The sequence below is a fragment of the Vidua macroura genome, chromosome Z, assembly GCF_024509145.1.
Source record: "Vidua macroura isolate BioBank_ID:100142 chromosome Z, ASM2450914v1, whole genome shotgun sequence".
NCBI classification, from domain to species: Eukaryota; Metazoa; Chordata; class Aves; order Passeriformes; family Viduidae; genus Vidua; species Vidua macroura.
The window spans coordinates 19,000,338-19,017,305 of NC_071611.1; the positions used below are offsets into that span (position 1 = coordinate 19,000,338).

A 16,968-nucleotide genomic window follows, 5' to 3' on the forward strand; every position below is an offset into this window, starting at 1 on the left:
TATGTCTCTAACTCCTTCAGGTCACGTGTTTTTAACCCATTTGTTCAGAAAAACAGAGCTGCCAAGGGGCTTGAATACACATAAGGTATTAAAATGAATCTTGAACCTGCTATGTGGGTGCACAATAGGGAAAATTATTAGTATTGTTTACAGAAGAAGGGCAGCGCAAGTATGAAGTTGCTATTTTTTGCTCTGAAGTTTTTTTAAAAATCTCAAATATTTCTATAAGAAATGCTGTTGTGAAAATGCTGTTGTTCACATTTATTTCTGTTCTTTCAATAGTGTACAAGACAGAAAACATATTTAACTCATTAGACTCCCCCCTTCTCAAAGCCCAAAACATTGGCTATAAGTAAGATAAACTGGGATCTATATGAATTTCTAATTTCTGCACACACACACATATGCACAGATACAGAATATAGAGGGTTATTAAAATGGAAAGTTTGGTTTGGATTGAATTTTATTTTATATATTTAGCTAGCAGAAAGGTTTGGGTTTTTTTTTTTTTAGTATTAAAGGGCCTTTAATAAGAATTTAAATCTGCAATTACAGTAGATTTTGAATACCTAAGGTTACCTATTCTGGCTTCATGTCTTGGAGCTGTTGGGTGGTACAACTCCTTTTGCTTTATACACAGACTGAAACTTGCGTTTCTGATATATTTTCAGTAAACATGTACAAAGTTTTTTTAACTCCAAAGACTTTTTTTTATAGCAGCAGACCAATCCAGGCTTGATAACTTTCTCAAGGTCCTGCTATGATAGAGTAATGGTATGAAAATAAGCCTTAGTAACAGCGGATGGTTAAAGAGTATTCAAGGCACTGGCAAATTACCAAGTGCAGCAAGAATTTTGAGTCAGGGTTTTTGTTCTCCCTCATTCTCCCCCCTGACCCCCCCGTAATTAACACTCAATTTTTACTCATGCAAAAAAACCCCAACAACTAGTAAGCAATAAAAATGAAAGCCTTGGAATTTGAGCCATCTGTGTTTTTTTAGATAAAAACTAGTATCCTTTTTTCAAGTATATAATACCCTTAGGTACTGCAAGAACATGTGCCAACTTCTGTAAATAAAACAAAATTGAAAGAGCAAAAGCAGCCTCTGCTGTATACTAAATGGGCAAGCATATTTTACTATCTTGCAAAACTGCAGCTGGTATTATACCTATCAGGTACAATAGTCCCTGTCAGGGAACTTTACCTACATAGATTATTAGAAAGTTAGGGAAATTAGAAATTAGGGAGCTTAAAAGTGACATGTAATATCCAGTGAAAACTATAGAATTTCAAAACAAATGCTGCATGTGATATTAGCCACAAAGCTACAGAGTTATGTTGGGCAGGCACAAATGAATATGATCAAATATTTAATACTTTAATAATTTTTAATACTTTTAATAATTTTTAAATAGCTTTTGACCAATATGACTGCAACAGCAGTACTGTTGCTAGAAGGGAGGTGAGGAACCTATGGGAAAAATGCTCTTTAAAATTGCTTTGTATTAAACTTGAAAGTAATGATTTACATGGTTTAAAACAAGGTAACTTTTTTCTTTGTAAGTTACATGCTTTGAAAATAATTCCTTGCATTTATTTGCAGAATGCCACTGCACAAACTCAAAACTGAGTTGGTCATACATTTGTATGCTTTAGTCAGTTCTACATTTTAAATTCTGCTGGGGCACACCATTTGACTAGCTGCTTCTAGTTTTTATCTACTGTAAAAGGTCAAAGTAGAGGGAAAACTAATTCGTAGGTCATAATTTTTTATCACTATTGCTTCAGTACTTACTCATAATTTTTTAGGAACTTGTGTGTAAACATGGTGCCTGTGAGCACACATGCAATTAAAATCAAGCTTTGAACCACTGGCACGAAGTGCTGGGGTGATTTTTCTCAGCCAGTTATTGTATATTACCTATTTAGTGCCCATTAATAGATTTAATCTTTCTTCTGTCATGGTTAGTTTGTTTTAATTGTGTGTGTGTGTGTGTGTGTGTGTGTGTGTGTGTGTGTGTGTTTGAATATGGTTAGGCGCAGTGGTACATATTTTGTCTATGAACTTTCAGATTGCAGCCCATGAAATTAAACCCACCTTATAAAGAACATGTGTATATACTTCCATTTGAGACTTTTTTTTTCACAAAGATCTCTGATAAAAATATGTGTTACTTGAGGATCCACAGAACTACGGCGTTCCTTATACCCCATGTCTCTTAGAAGTAAGTTAAGTAGCATACGATTGTAAATGTCTGAACTGCTGAGGAATCTGTCTTTTATTACTGTATGATTTAGTGGGGAGTGCAATGCACTTGGAAAAAAAAAAATGCAGATCTGTCCTACAGTATTTGCTGAAGTATAGTTTTTTTTTTTTTTTGTTCTTTTAAACTGTAATTTACCATAAAATACCTCATCCAAAACTTGCTGGAGCAACTTTTCATTGATTTTAACAACCTTTGTCTGTGGCTCATATTAACAAAACTGATTTTTTCTTTCTCCTGTCATCCTCATCCCTGGCCTAAAAATGTTGTTTTATGTAGTGGAAATGTGAATTTTATCTCCCTGAACTCTTTTTGCTTTAGTGCTCTACAGTTCAACAAAAAATGAAATCCTGGTTGCATGGGACTCAATGGTAGAATCTACATTAGCTTTCCTGAAACCAGAATACGTGCAGCGGGTTCTGATTGGATGTCAGGAAGAATTTCTTCACAGAAAGGGTGTCTAGAAACTGTAATGGGCTGCCCAGGGGGGTGGTGGTGTCACCATCCCTGGAGATTGTTTAAGAAAAGACTGGATCTGTCTCTTAGTGCCATGCCTGGCTAACAAGGTGGAATTCGATCATAGGTTGGACTCAATAATCTCAGAGGTCTATTCCAACCTAATTGATTCTGTGATTCTGTAACAATCTCAGCAATATACATTACATATACATCAGGGTCAACTCTGTCTTACAGAACAGAATAAAGAGGACGGTTTATTTTTTAGCTGAAGGTATATGCAAGGAAATTCCTATTATTTGCTTGCAAATATGAACTTTTAAATTAATATAGTCTATAATATAATTTCTTCTTTCTCTAAACATCACAATAAATCTTTCAGTGTTCTACATTTCACGTTTGATTTTCTGAAGAATTAGTAAAAAAAGCCCTTTATGAAACATACCTTAATGTAAAAGGTCTTCTTGGTTTCCAAAACTGATGTCTGAATATTTCTGACTATAGAAGTATCCACAGTATCCTCCAGATGGAGAAAATTAAGCATTCATATCTCATCATTTCCTACTGAGTTCAACAACTTTTGGAAAGAAATGTCATTCTTTCACATTCATCCACATGTGGCTTGATACCTAAGTAAATCTCTTCTTAATGTACATGTCAAGAAAGAGCTCAACTAATATTATGAGGTATGGGAAATATTTGTTTCAGGCCATGAAAAAATGTAACCCTTTTCTTAACTTAAAAATATGTCTGTGTGTGTGTGCATATATGGATATGTGTATATTCCATGCACAACTTATAACACAGCTGGGGAATTTTGTTCAGTTTTCAATATGAGCAATATGAGGTCTTTATAAATTGTTTAAGAAATATTTTGAATAAATAAGTGTTGTGACTTATGTCACATAAACAAATAAAGGAATTTAAATTAAAAGGATATATCTATGCATGGGATATAAAGCTGAAAATCTTACTATGTATATTGCTATTTTCATTCTTTTAAGTGTTTCTAGGTGCTTGAATTTCTTTCTACTATATAAAAACTGAATTTACTCCACTTCTTAACTAGGGCAGTTTAAAAACTAAACAAGGATTGAGTCAGTTAATTAATTTAAATGAGCTTACAAATCAGAAACACATTACATAATGTTTATTTAATTACCATTTTTTATTTACCTAATTAAAATACTCTGAAGGAAAGTTAACTGTCTTGACAATGGCTGGTTGGGTGACTTGGCAGAGGCAGATCTGCTGATAAAAGAGGAGGTGAAGCAGGGAGCCTGCTATGATCCATTGGGCTCTGATGCCCCAGCCCATCTCACTGCCAGCCCACGTGGCACCAGTATTGCCTCGACAAGCCCAGGGATGGGGATGCTCCTCCAGTGGCAGAGACATGGGGTTTCACCCAGCCATAGGTCAGCTTCTCTGGGGTGGGAGGGCATGGATGCATGTGGTGAAATGGATCAGCCTTTGGCTTAATAGCTCTTGCTGTGTCCCAGTCCCAAGCAAACAACTTTAAACTGAAATGAAAACTGAGCCTAGCTTCTGCTGGCTGTCCTGACCAGCTCCCAGCAGAAGTGCCTCCATGGCCTGAGCCCTGAAGGCTTTGTGAAGTGACTTGCTTGGTTAGGCTAAAGCCTAGGTACCAACACCCACAGACAGCTTGGCTTTCTGGGATGAGCAGTCACCTCTGTTCTTTGCTGCTTTTTTTCAGGAAGGTGAAGGTTAGACAGCAGCATTCTTTAGACTTCAAGAACCTAACACTTGCACTCACTCTTACAGCTCCTGGTGTGACACATGGGCGCTGATGACGCCTGGCTGCAAAGGTTCACCACATCCAGCCTTTTGGGTAGCTCCTGCTGTTGTACTGGTCTCCTGAGTGGTCCCAGCCATGCCTTCTGGGTCACTTCTCTATGCTGCTCATCTACCACCAGTTGTATGACTATGAAGCACAATAAAAACATATAGAACTAGCTCTTTCTGTAGTTACCCAGTGCAATAGCAAAGCTGTCTTGTAAACACAGAGGACGTTCTTGGAGAATAAGGGTAGCAGAACAACATTTTTAAAAGAAATCACTGATTCAGTCTTGTGGACATTTCAGTCTGCGTGTCATGAACACATATTGCTAACAAGTATATACTGTTGGGAAAGATGCAAGGGCAAACATGTTTTTCTCATAGTGAAGCCCTACTTGCTTTTTAAGGTGCTGCTTCCTCCTTCTGTGAGCTGTGCTGCATACCATATCTCTTCAGGGACATATAATCATGGATTCCTTTAGGTTGAAAAAGACCTTTAAAATCTTGAAGTCCAACTGTAAACCTAACATTGCCAAGTCCATCATTAAACGATGTTCCTAACTGTCACATTTATAGGTCTGTGAAATACCTCCAAGGAAGGTGACTTCCTGACTTCCCTGGGTAGCTGATTCCCATGGCTGGCCACCATTTTGGTGAACAATTTTTTCCTAGTGCCAAAACAAAACTGCCCTTGATGCAACTTGAGGCTGTTCCTCTTGTTTTATCACTTGGTACTTGGGAGAAGAGACAGACCTCGCCTCTGTTACAACCTCCTATCAACCTCCTGTAGAGGGCAGTAATGTTCAGCCTCCTTTTCTCCAGGCTAAACAATGTCAGGTCCCCAGAACTCCTCACAGGACTTGCGTTCTACCAAACAAATTGGTGGTGGTGAACATTTTATCAGAGGACCTAAGAGAGCCAAAATTTTCTGGAGAAGTATTTGAATTAAGTGTAGTGATGTATGAAGATGTGAAAAATAAATCCCCTGTCAAGTTTACACACTTATGAAAACAATGGTGACACTAGCATTTCCATGTTTAACCAGCCTTTCAGTGGATATTATCTATCCACTTTTCAGTGGATAATGCATTAAACCACTTTTAGCTGTCCTATCAGAAGAATTGGTGTGAATAATACTACTAAAATGGTACAGATGGTCTCTATTGTCAGATAGAGAAAGGCTACACAAAGAAAGACATTGATTTTGCAAAATACAATTGTTACAATTCTTTGGGAAGTTTGTCAAACCAATCAGTTGCTTTGTCAAGGTAAAATAGTATAGGCAGTAAAAGGTAGTTATGTAGTAAAATTAGAGTAATAATAACTCAAGATAATGATTTAAAGTACAGGGATGAAATAATTTATCTCTTTGTTTTATGGATTTTTGTGGCTCATGTTATTTGCTTTGGAGAAGAGGAAGATGTCTTACTTTTCTTTGCTATGGATGTTCTGAGAGTCTTTGAGAGATCAAGCACTGATTAGACAGGGGCTGAGATGGAAGACATCCCGAGGTCTCTACGACACTATGGTAACCTGTGATCTTGTGATTTTCAGGGGTACAACCATTTGTGTCAAGTGATGTCAGATGGCAAAGTAATCCTGACAGTCTGGAAGGTAGTTCTGATTCTTGTTCATGATAGTGACTCTGTCAGCTGTCAAGTCAAGTGCTGTATATGAATGTGAAAGTTTGAGCAACGTCATACATGGTTTGATGATGGCCACATCTCTATGGTCCCTTATCCCTCATACCAAAATCAGAGACTATCAAAGAGCAAGGATGTATTTACCTGTTGGTGAATGATTAAATTAGTGTCTATCAACTTACATCAGCTGAGGCTGATTAAAGGCTGTCCTCATAGCCTGTGGCAAATTGAAATGTGTTCACTGAAACCACTGAGAAAGTTCATTTCATTAGTGTGATGCCTGTGGACAATCTACTTATTTCCCTAAAATATGGATTTAGAAAATATTTTTAGATTTTAACAGATTCTGCTGCTACTTGTTTCAATGCCTTTGATATTATGCTCTAACAGAGAGCCTTAAAACCAGAATTTCTTGTACAAGATAGGGCATAAGGAAGGTATAGCAGCTTACTTTTTAAAGAGAGTATCATATCAGCTGAAAAGTGAAAGGTTAGGTTACTGAGATGAACAGTACTAAAAATCCTCCAGGATGCTGGTGAACAACAACGTGACTTGCCTGGTTTTGCTGGTGTGGGTGTCCTTCCTGCTTGTCAAAGACCATATGGTTCAAAGGGAGAGAGCATGTCATCCTTTGCTATATGGTTTTTATGGATACAGCTTTTTAAATTTTCCTCTGCCAGGTATAATAAAGCCAGGATTTTTCCTAGTGTACCACAGGGAAAATGGAAGCTTATTTTCTCACTTGAAGCAGGCCTCAGCAGTCAGTTTGTCTTAACTCTGGCTGCACTAAGAGTTACCTGCACTCACATATGCTCATTGTGATGAACCCCTGGAAATGAAAACATAGGAAAAAAATTAAGTATTAAATATATGTCAGCATCTTGTATCATCCTGTCATACAGTCTCCTAGAAGCAAGAGTAATTTGATATAGAGTTTGAATGTCTTGCAGATAGCCATGCTAAATCATGATAAGTTATACATACAGTGCATCAGGGTTACATGATCTGTTAAAAGTAAAGTCTGGCTTGAACCTGTTTCATATAAATTGTTCATCCATAGGGCAATAGCTTATAAAAATAAGTTTTATCAGTCAGCACCAAGAAGAGCAGAGTAGAAGATGTGCTACTGTAGCTCTGAGGTGCACATGAAATCCATTTTCGGGAAATGGTATGTGTAGGAGACCTTTTGCTCCCTATCAACTACTACAACAACAGCAAAAATGAAACGAAGGGAACTTACAGTTGGGAGCTACCTAAATGGAAATGACAAAAATTTCAGTTTCATTGGGTAAACATGATGGGATTTGATTTGCTTCTTGTTGTGTATCTTTTCATCCAGCTTCTAGCTTATGAAGTTGCTTGGGTTTTCTTTTGGTGGTTTGATTTCTTCTGATTTTGGTTGTTGGTTTGTTGGGTGGTGTGGTTGTTTTTGTTTTTTTTTTTTTGGTTTGTTTTTTTTTTTTTTTTTTTTTTTTTTTTATGCTGGGACAGTTGAATGCAAATCCAGCTAGACAGACAATGAATTTGTTTTATATCTTTCTCCATCTCCCCTTCCTGGAAAGAAAGGGCTCATGTTGTTAATTAGTGGTCTTGTACAGATGACAAAGAAAGATTTAAAGTGTCTTAACAAGTCTTTTACTTCTGTGGCTTCCCAAAAATACCTCGTAGTCCCTTTTTTAGAAGAGCATTGCTCCAATGTATCTGTTTGTTCAGTGTTCTGTTTATATGAAGTTATTCATATAATTTAATCCTATGATGACCATGATTCTTTTGTACTTTGCAAAACTATTTGTATCCAATCCAAACAGAAGAGTACTTTGTAATTACTGACATTAGTAAGAGAATTGAATCATCACAGGCCATCTGAAGTTTGTGTCTTTCATCTTGACAATCAGATGGCTCTCTGTGTTTTAAGTGCAGTTCCATAGCTTGATGCTCTCATACAGAATAAAAGTCTTTGATTTTTCATCTGCATTTAGTGAAGGCTTAGATAAGTTTCTTCTCATATTCTTCTTCAGTAATCCTTTGCTTTCTCAAAATCTCATTGAGATCTCAAAAAACACAGATTGAGAATCAATACGTAAAAGTCATGATTACTGAGTAGTTACCAAAACCCAAGGCTAAGTCTGACTGGAAAATTATAATAAATAGCCAACTGCTTATCCCTGTAATTAGAAAATTCTTTGCTAAATTTCCTACTATAATAACAATTGTTCAAACTGCCATTAATCTTTAAATCTGAATCCAGAAACTAGAGGTAAAGGCAAATTGCTGTGCAAGATCTGAAAAATTGCTTCACTTTGTGCTTCTTTTAAGTGAATTTTTTACAGGAGAACTCTTCAAAAGTTATATTCTGGTAGGTCTCATTAATTCAGTTTCAAATCTCTGTGATCCTGAAGCTATGTTGTTCAAGCTTTATTGTGTTTATCTACTACCAAATTGTCAGTTCATTTAGCCACACATCTGCAGTTTTACACTCAGACCGTTGCTGTGTAAAATTAATCCTCTTGTTTAATTTGAATTTAAATAGTGGTGTGTATGGTTTGCAGACTCAAATAATATCTATTAGAAGAATATCTAATTCACACAGGAAAAAGGATGATTCTCCACACGTTGGTTCATATATGGAGAAACATTAGACTTTTAGCATTTCTTGTAGCTGATTAAGTTTTCAAATTAACTTGATTTAATTATTTTAAGGTAAGTATCATACAATGCAAAGAACCAGACATACTGAATGGCTGCATACTGTGCTGCACAATGGGGACTTAGGGACTTTACTCTTAAGGACTCCTAAGAGTACCCAGGTGCCAAACCATGGTAAGGGCAGAATCCAACTCATAGTCCTGCCCTTCATGTTTCCTGCCCAAGGCTGAAGAAGATAGATGAAATTTCATGGGAAATTCCCCATTCAATGTGCACTTTATTGTGTACAATAATGATTTAATCCAGTATTGGGAAAGTTAGTTGTGTTTTTTAACACCATTGGAACAGAGTTTCACGTGTGCCTTGGAATTCCAGTACTCAAGTAGCTAACCAGATGTATATATTTTGTGATGACTGCCATTCAGACCAACTTAGTAGAACCTGAGCTGTGAAAAGTATTTCCATCTCAGTTAAAATATTCTGTAGAATCAAGCTTGTGTTAACATAAAGTGTTTGATAGACAAGCGAGTCAAGCCGTGTTTATGAAGCTGCTTAACAGGTGGCAACAGAATTCAATGAACTTCTTGTAGCAGGTAGAGGGAATCTCTCATTCTATTATGAGAGTACATCAGCTATAAGAACAAGTAATGATAATTGAAGGAAAAATATTTGTTGATATAAACTTTTTTTCTTTTTTATATTTTTAATTCTTTAATTTGGGCACTGTAAGCAGCAATGCATTCAACAGCTCTACATCCATCTGGAATTCATTTGGTGGCAGCAGTTTCTATGGTGTTATGATGAAATCTTTTGGTGGTCTTAGGCTATCAATAACACTACTACATTTAAGAAAATTGGTATTTTTATTCAGACTCTAAAACAGCTCCAAAACATCCTGTATGTGGGAAAAAATGGTGGTGCTTCATTTATTTTCTTCCTCTCTGCATTTTTTGTTTTTTATATCTTTGTTAATTTCTAGCATTGGAGCACGGTTTTGTTGTATTATTGATGTGGGAATACAGTGAAAAGTAGGTGTTTTTAAAATAAACTGGTTTTATTAATAAGGATATAATTTATTATTTAGTGTACTAACATGAAATTACATTCTCCTTTTGATTCAGTAGGTGCATGTAGGTGCACAAGAAAACAGTTTGAAGTCTACAGTGTTTGAGTTTTGTTAGTTTTTACGTTACATAATCTCAATTTCACAACAGCAATTCTCACAGGCTAGGAACACAAAGACCATATTGTATTTAAACAGACTGTCATATCCTCATTGCAGTCATGAGTCTGTGGAAGCAATGTAGGCCTTTGTTCTTTAAGGAAAAGCTAAAGCAACAGGCTTCATCGCTGCAAGCACCACTAGTTGCTTGATCCAGTGTGTCTTTCTGGTCATTGCCTGAGAAGAAGTTACCTCTGCTTTACTCATTATGCAATATTATATTTGGGGGATGGAGGGAAAGGGAATGAAAAGGTACCCTTGTAAATGTGTTTACAACTTTAGTATTTAACCGAATGACTCTCTTGTTCTTATTCAGTGATCTACAAGTTCCGCTTATTAGGATCATTGCATCTTTCACAATGTTTCTGCATAAAATAGGTTGCAGATAGAGTGTTTGTTCAATAATGCTTCACATAGAACGTCAGGGAAATGACCTTTAAATAATAAAGTAAAACATTAGTTTAATAGTTAATAGTGGGTATTAAAAGATTGTGAGATACTTGCAAAACAAATTATTAAAACATTTCTTTAATTTCTTTATAGATTCTGGACAACCAGGAAGTCCAAGCCACAATGATCCTGCCAAGAATCCACCAGGTAAATATAAGTTCCAGAACATGTGCATCTAACATTATTTGAGAGCAATGATACTACTGATAATAGCTAAAGAGAGTTTAATTGGTCAGCAACCTATCTTGCATTGGTAAGTATAATCAGGATAAATTGTGATACTTTTGTTCCTCTAAACTGGCAGTGCCTTAATTGCTGTTTCACCAACATTAATTTTATCTAAGGAGTATTTCTTTCATCTCATGGTTTTTAGAATTTTCTAAGTGTGGATGGGTAAGGAAGTGGGAGTAAGAAAACAAGATCCCAAATAACTTTATTTTTATTAAAGTCTTCCAATGCTACCAGTTTTCTTTCATCTCAGGCAAAAGCAAATTGACACATGTTTAAACTCTGTGACTGAGCTACCAGTTTTTTTTACTTTTCATATGTGCTTTATAAAATAAAAATGTTAATTTAAAATAATTTTTTAGCATCAGCTCAGAGCAGTCTTTGAACATGTTAATGCATCATGGCTAGTGACACTTGATATTTCTTTGAGAGAGATGTTAGTGTAAATGTTTCTTTCAAGGATTCTTTTATAGTAAAAGCACAAGAGAAAACCAAACCCAAGCTTTGCCATTCCAGTCTGTTTAGACAAAAGGTTTCTTGAATTTTCATGAGACTATCCTTCTAATCAATTGGGCTGTACTAGTAAATCTTGTAAACCTTTGCCATGTTATGAATTTTATCAGACTAAGACAAACAATTGTGACAGACACACTATCACTTTGTAATGACCAAGGACTGACACTACCCACCATCATAACATTGTATCTTCTCATTTTAGCACATTTAGAAAATGTGTGTATCTGAAACAAGCTGGAACTAACTAATTTGATCTTCTAAATCAGAAATGATCCATATTCTGACCAGGATGTAATTTTGTGTTGCTGGGCTGTTAACATATACATGGATATTTTCTGGATCTGTTACAACATTAGGATAAACAGTCTGCTTTGTGGTTGGTTGTATAGTTTTGTAGTATGTAGTATATCTTCAAAGTATTCTCTGTTTGTGAAATATGTCATATCTATTGCGTGTGAATATCCAAAAGTGGGAGAACCATCAAAGATGGTTATACAAAAGGTCATATTCCTGTAATATAAACCCTAGATAGATATACTTAAAGATAGCAGATGTATTTTAGAGGTAAGAGGAGAGAACAAGTCAAATAACATCATTCTAAGCTCTAATGCAAGTGATTTTTTTTTTTCTTTAAAGGATCATGCAGGCTTGTTGTCAGTTTTGACTGGAGATTTTGATGCTGTTTCTTTTCAAACTGTGTGGAATTTTGAGAGTGAAATTTTATTTTTCTATTAAATACATGTCTACATTATGTAGAATAGTGGTTTAAAAACCCAAACGAGCAAATTTTCTCATAAATAAATATGAAAAGTTTCTCTATGGATAATTACTGGTTTTGAAGTTTAGACCATTTAACTGTAGAAAATTTATTTGCTTTTAGAACATCCCTTTGTAATTCTGAAGGATCTTTTTGTAGTTTCTGGGTTTGGGAAGCTGAAGGCAGGGTCAACTCTCCTTCAACATGTTTTAAAATTCTGGTTTGAAGTACTATTTAGCATTTGGAGAAGAAAGGTAGCAGTATGTATTTTAATAGTGGGCATCACACCCTATAGTGAGTCCAGTCTCTCCAGCCCTCAGGCTTAACTCCAGTAAGGAGTAATCTTATTGCCAGTAACAGCCTTGAGGAGGCAGCAGACAAGCTGCATAGGCTTTCTTGTGGTCAGACTTGTGGGTCAAGATGTAACGTTTGACAAACTCCACTGTTTCAGAAGGTGGAGTGACATATAAAACAGATAAATCTGAAACATGAAACTTTCTGCTTAAAATATGAACATAACACTTTCTCATGATTTGGAGTCACTGAAGCCAGTATTATCCCTTTGTCTGCTGCCAAGTTGGGACAGAAAATAGAAGCTGTGCCTTGGTTCCCTTGAAACCCTTCATTTAAGCAGAGACAGAAGGATAATTGAATGTCATCTGTTGGACGATGACCTTCTAGCTTTGTTCAGCTTCCCTGTGTAATACTGTTTTGGAGTTAAACTGGCAAGGTGAAAGTGCTGTGGTTTGTGGGACAGCAGAATACAAGACTTCTGGGGCTGTGCAGGAGAATGAGAGGGAATTGCATGCCATTCAGCTTCTCTGGGAAAAGCACTACTGTCCTATTCTTTCATACTAAACTTGCGATTCTTATTATTAGAGCCAGACAGTCACTTCTGTCAGAAGACTGAGGGATATCCACTCTGAGGTTTGTCTTCAGTCCCAGGCCAGGAGTATGTGGACTGGTAGTGCCATGAGGGTTGTTCTTCTATCATGTTTTGTTCTAGTGCCTGTATGTCAAGGAGCCAAGATGTTGGCAAGGGATGTGTGCTGTTAGCTTTTGGATGCCACCAGTTTCACAAAGATACTGCCAAAGAAGAGGATGCTGGAAACTGAGTGGTAGTTGGCAAAGCTGTTGGTGTTAAGAGTGGTTTTTTCCTAGGTTTGACAAGACTGTTGCATTCTTTAGGGTGTCTGGTAATTTGCTGTCCTAACAACAAGTTGGAGAGAGGGTAGAGTCACTTGCCAAAAAAAATAACATGAAGAACATTTGTTGGAATTCTTTACAATATGTTCCTAAAAATACAATGAATATTTTGATAGCCCAATGCAGTGATAAGACCTGTGGTATAGCTTGTGGTGAAAGTGGTATGTAGCTTTTGTAGCTACATCCAGAGGTATCCTTTTCTAAGTTTTATTTTTCAATAACTTTGAATTATATATTTTATAATTTTTTAAATATATATTTGTATTTGCATATTTTTATAAAGGTTGAATCTTGTTTTTCAGAGAGCTGGGTTGTAAATTTTGCTTCTCTGCAAGTACTATTAAATAAGTTCCAGACAGATGAGCAGAACTGAACTGAGAGAGGAGAAAAATCTGAACACTACTATTGTCTGCATCAGTCTTCAAATTCCTCGTATTTAAAAGTTTGTGCTGTGCTAGCACAGTCCTAACTATTAAAAGTTTACATTATTTAAAAGACAGAATGGACATGACAAAGGCCACAGTGAGGGTGTCTGAACAGATAGAGACACACCTGATTAGAAGTTTGAAAATACCCATATTTTTGCAGACAAAAAACAAACACCAGCAAGCCACCAAACCCTAAATGCAACTGAAGTAGTTTAGGCCTGTCTTGCTTCTTACTTTGTGCTCAGAATGTTCTGCTGAAGCAGTCTGTTAAAGGTAACCTAGTGTGGCAGTTTCAGTCTAACGGTGCGTTATTATTTGCTCTCTGCAAGTTCCATAGGTCTTTTCCACAGTTTAAGAAAATCTAAAAAATAAGTCTTCACAAGTGTATCTGGAAATATGTGCAGTGATGTGGCAGGATATGTACTGAAGACAGAAGACGTCATCTTTCAGTAAATTAATCTCTTAAGCATAAGAAAATTATGAGGGTGAGAAAAAAGTGAAAAATATCTAGAACTGTAATTAAGCTAATGATATTGACCCTGACCATAATAATATGGTCTTCAAAGATACAGTTCTTACTAGCCAGTTCTTCTGGGTGAGGATTTTCTGGATTTTGCTTTGCTTTATTATTCTTGCCCTTTCTGCATGCTGCCCACAACAACTTGATATTAATAAGACTTCTTGCTATTTGCCATTGGTTTGAGGTTGCTGCTTGGCAGATTTCATTTATACATCAGCATTAACACAACTGTGTCCAGTTGTAGCTGTGTTGCTCAAATCTTTGAAGACAGACTTTTTAAGCGACTAAAATAGGGGTAAGAAATAGCAATACTGATAGAGTTAAACACTGTCTGGATAGGACAGTGAGGAGATTCAATTTGCTGTAAGCTTGCAACCAGTCTCCTTTTTAATGAATGTCTTCTAGATATTGGAATCATTTTTGTCCAGCAGTGGGGAATACAAAAGATAGCTTTTCAGAAAATGCAAAGGAAACCTAGCTATCCTGACACAGACAGGTATGAACCTTTTTGGTGGGGGAAGATGAGTGTGTTCATATTTTTCCTTTTATTCAAGCAGATGAGTTCAGAGGTTACTAGAGCTATGTTTCCTAGCAAGTGGCAAACAGTAGATTTTTTTTATTTGTTTGGATTTTTTTTTTACTTGATAGAATTTGTTCCATTTTAGCTGGTTTAAAAAATATTTTCATATAAATTATTGTGACTCTATGACATCAGTCAGGATGCAGAGAACTCAGGTTTGAGCTTGTGTGCTAACAAATATTAAATTGTTTATATTGGGTAACACATCTGGATGAAGAGATAGACAAACTGTCTCTGCCTCTTTGCCTTTCATTACACCCCATTGGTTTCCTTCTTTCCTTCACAATAACCCAGGATATATTGTCAGGGAATTTGCCTAGAGATAAAATCCTTAATCTGAATGAGGCATAGGTAGTTGAAACCCCAGTCCCAGCCTCATTGTCCTGGAATAATTTTTACTCTTCTATTTTCCCCAGACATTTTATTTTAGGAACCACTTCCAAAGAAGACCTGAGTGAAATCACCAACTCTGAAGTTTGTTTTATTTTGTTTTGTTTTGTTTTGTTTTGTTTTCAATCAAAGCAGGTGTTACCAAAAAGCTTGCAACGAGCCTCACCTATCTCTCAATATGCAAATCTCTCTTCCAGCCATAGAGCCCCAACTGCTTTCCTTGCACTTTCATATGCCCTAGCAGCCATTGGGAGAACATTTTTTTTTTGATCAAGCCCTTAGAAATGTGTAATAAATTTGCCTATATATTTCTGTTTCAGATAGAAATATTTCAGTTTTAAGTTTTAGAATGTGTAGTTTCAGAAAAAACCTCTGAAGAGAAATGAGGTCTCCACCTTTGCATCCTCTTAGAAATGCAATAAACAAATGTCTTTGAGTTTTGAACGTCTCAGACCACAGATGGTTTCATTATTTTACTCTATTGCAAGCTACCCTCTTGTGGGTGGAGAATTAGCCCCAAAATTAATCGGAATAGAAGAGATACTCCCTGGCCTCATCATTGTAAGCAGCTTGATGGCATAGAGCAGTATAGGGAATTCGAACAAAATTGTATTTAAATAAACAAATATTCACCTCTTTTTGAACATGGGAGTCGATATCCTGAAATGCTTGCTGTTTCTTATATGCTTGTAGCTGTGCCATCTCAAATAGTAATCTTCAAATAAAACAGGTTTGGGTTTGGTCAGATCTTGATTTTCTGTGAAGGTCTCCCTTTCCCAAATGCTCTATGATCTAATAATGTCAGAGGTTGAGAGATGATACTTTTCTTTATCAGCTTCCCAGCAGGGATCTGGAGGGGGTCGGGTGGGGCATTCTGGGGTCAGTGCCCAGCTGTACTATCTTGGTACTCATAGACCTGCACAGGTTATACAGCCCTGCTTTCCAAAAGAGAGAGGTTTTGGCCTTTCAGGATGGTTTGGAATTTGGTGTGGGTAATTACTACTGTCTGCTGGTTTAGGATTACTTTTACATTCTTGTTTGCGTTGGCTGTCCTTCTTTATAAAACTGTTGTGTGAAAAAAATGATGCTGTGATAAATTCTCATGGTGATTCAGATGCTGCTGTGTTCAATAGTGGATTTGATGGTTTTACTTCAAAGCATACACAGAGAAAAAATTTACTAAAAACTCTTATGTTATCAGTTAGAATTACAGAAACCTGCTACGGCATCAGAAAATTCCTTTTGGTAGCTACTAGCCCTATAGCTGTTAGAAAGCAGTTCCCTCAACTTTTTTTTAAGTCTTGGCTGTAGTTTTGGTATATCCTGAGACTCTCTGGAACTGAAAGCAATATGCATATGTGTTACTTACCCTGTAAGTTTCTCGCTAGGTTTCAAGGCAAGTCACTTATTGAATTCTAGTAATGGATTTCAGAGTCTATTAAACCTAGTTTTTACTTCTTCAAATTAAAGCAACACAGATGACTATTGTTCTGGCTATAATTTTGAGGATGTCAAAAATCTCATTTGTTTCTGAAAATGGCACATTTGGCTTTTTAGTTCCTAATCATGCTGTAAGTTCTATGGAGTCAGGGGATCATTTTGCAAGTTTGTTTCCTGTCCCAGTTACAACATTAGTGCAACTTTCCGGAAAAGAGAATGCAAACCAAGCTGTGGGTATGCTACATGACTGCAGAATGTTGTGTGATAACAAAAATAGCCTCATTCTCTAGGCAGACCTTAGTTCAACTGTTTCAATGCTATCATTACTGAAATCTTCTTTGTCACTATGTGACAAATATTACTCACCCATATTGGTCTTTGAGATATTCTGTTTTGGTAGCAACCTGTTTCTGGTACTATTGTTC

The 16,968-nt window shown here is 36.4% G+C and overlaps 1 protein-coding gene across 8 annotated transcripts in view; it reads left to right on the forward strand.

Moving 5' to 3' along the window:
- NFIB (nuclear factor I B) overlaps positions 1-16,968 on the forward strand; it is a 190,539-nt gene that overhangs the window by 88,146 nt on the left and 85,425 nt on the right. For 7 of the 8 annotated variants that reach the window (XM_054002430.1, XM_054002433.1, XM_054002435.1 and 4 more), the window contains exon 3: positions 10,572-10,625. The exons of the other annotated variant lie outside the window; for it this stretch is intronic. In XM_054002430.1, coding sequence (XP_053858405.1) covers positions 10,572-10,625 — 54 coding nt within the window. The remainder of the gene's footprint in view (positions 1-10,571; positions 10,626-16,968) is intronic. 8 annotated transcript variants of the gene reach the window in all.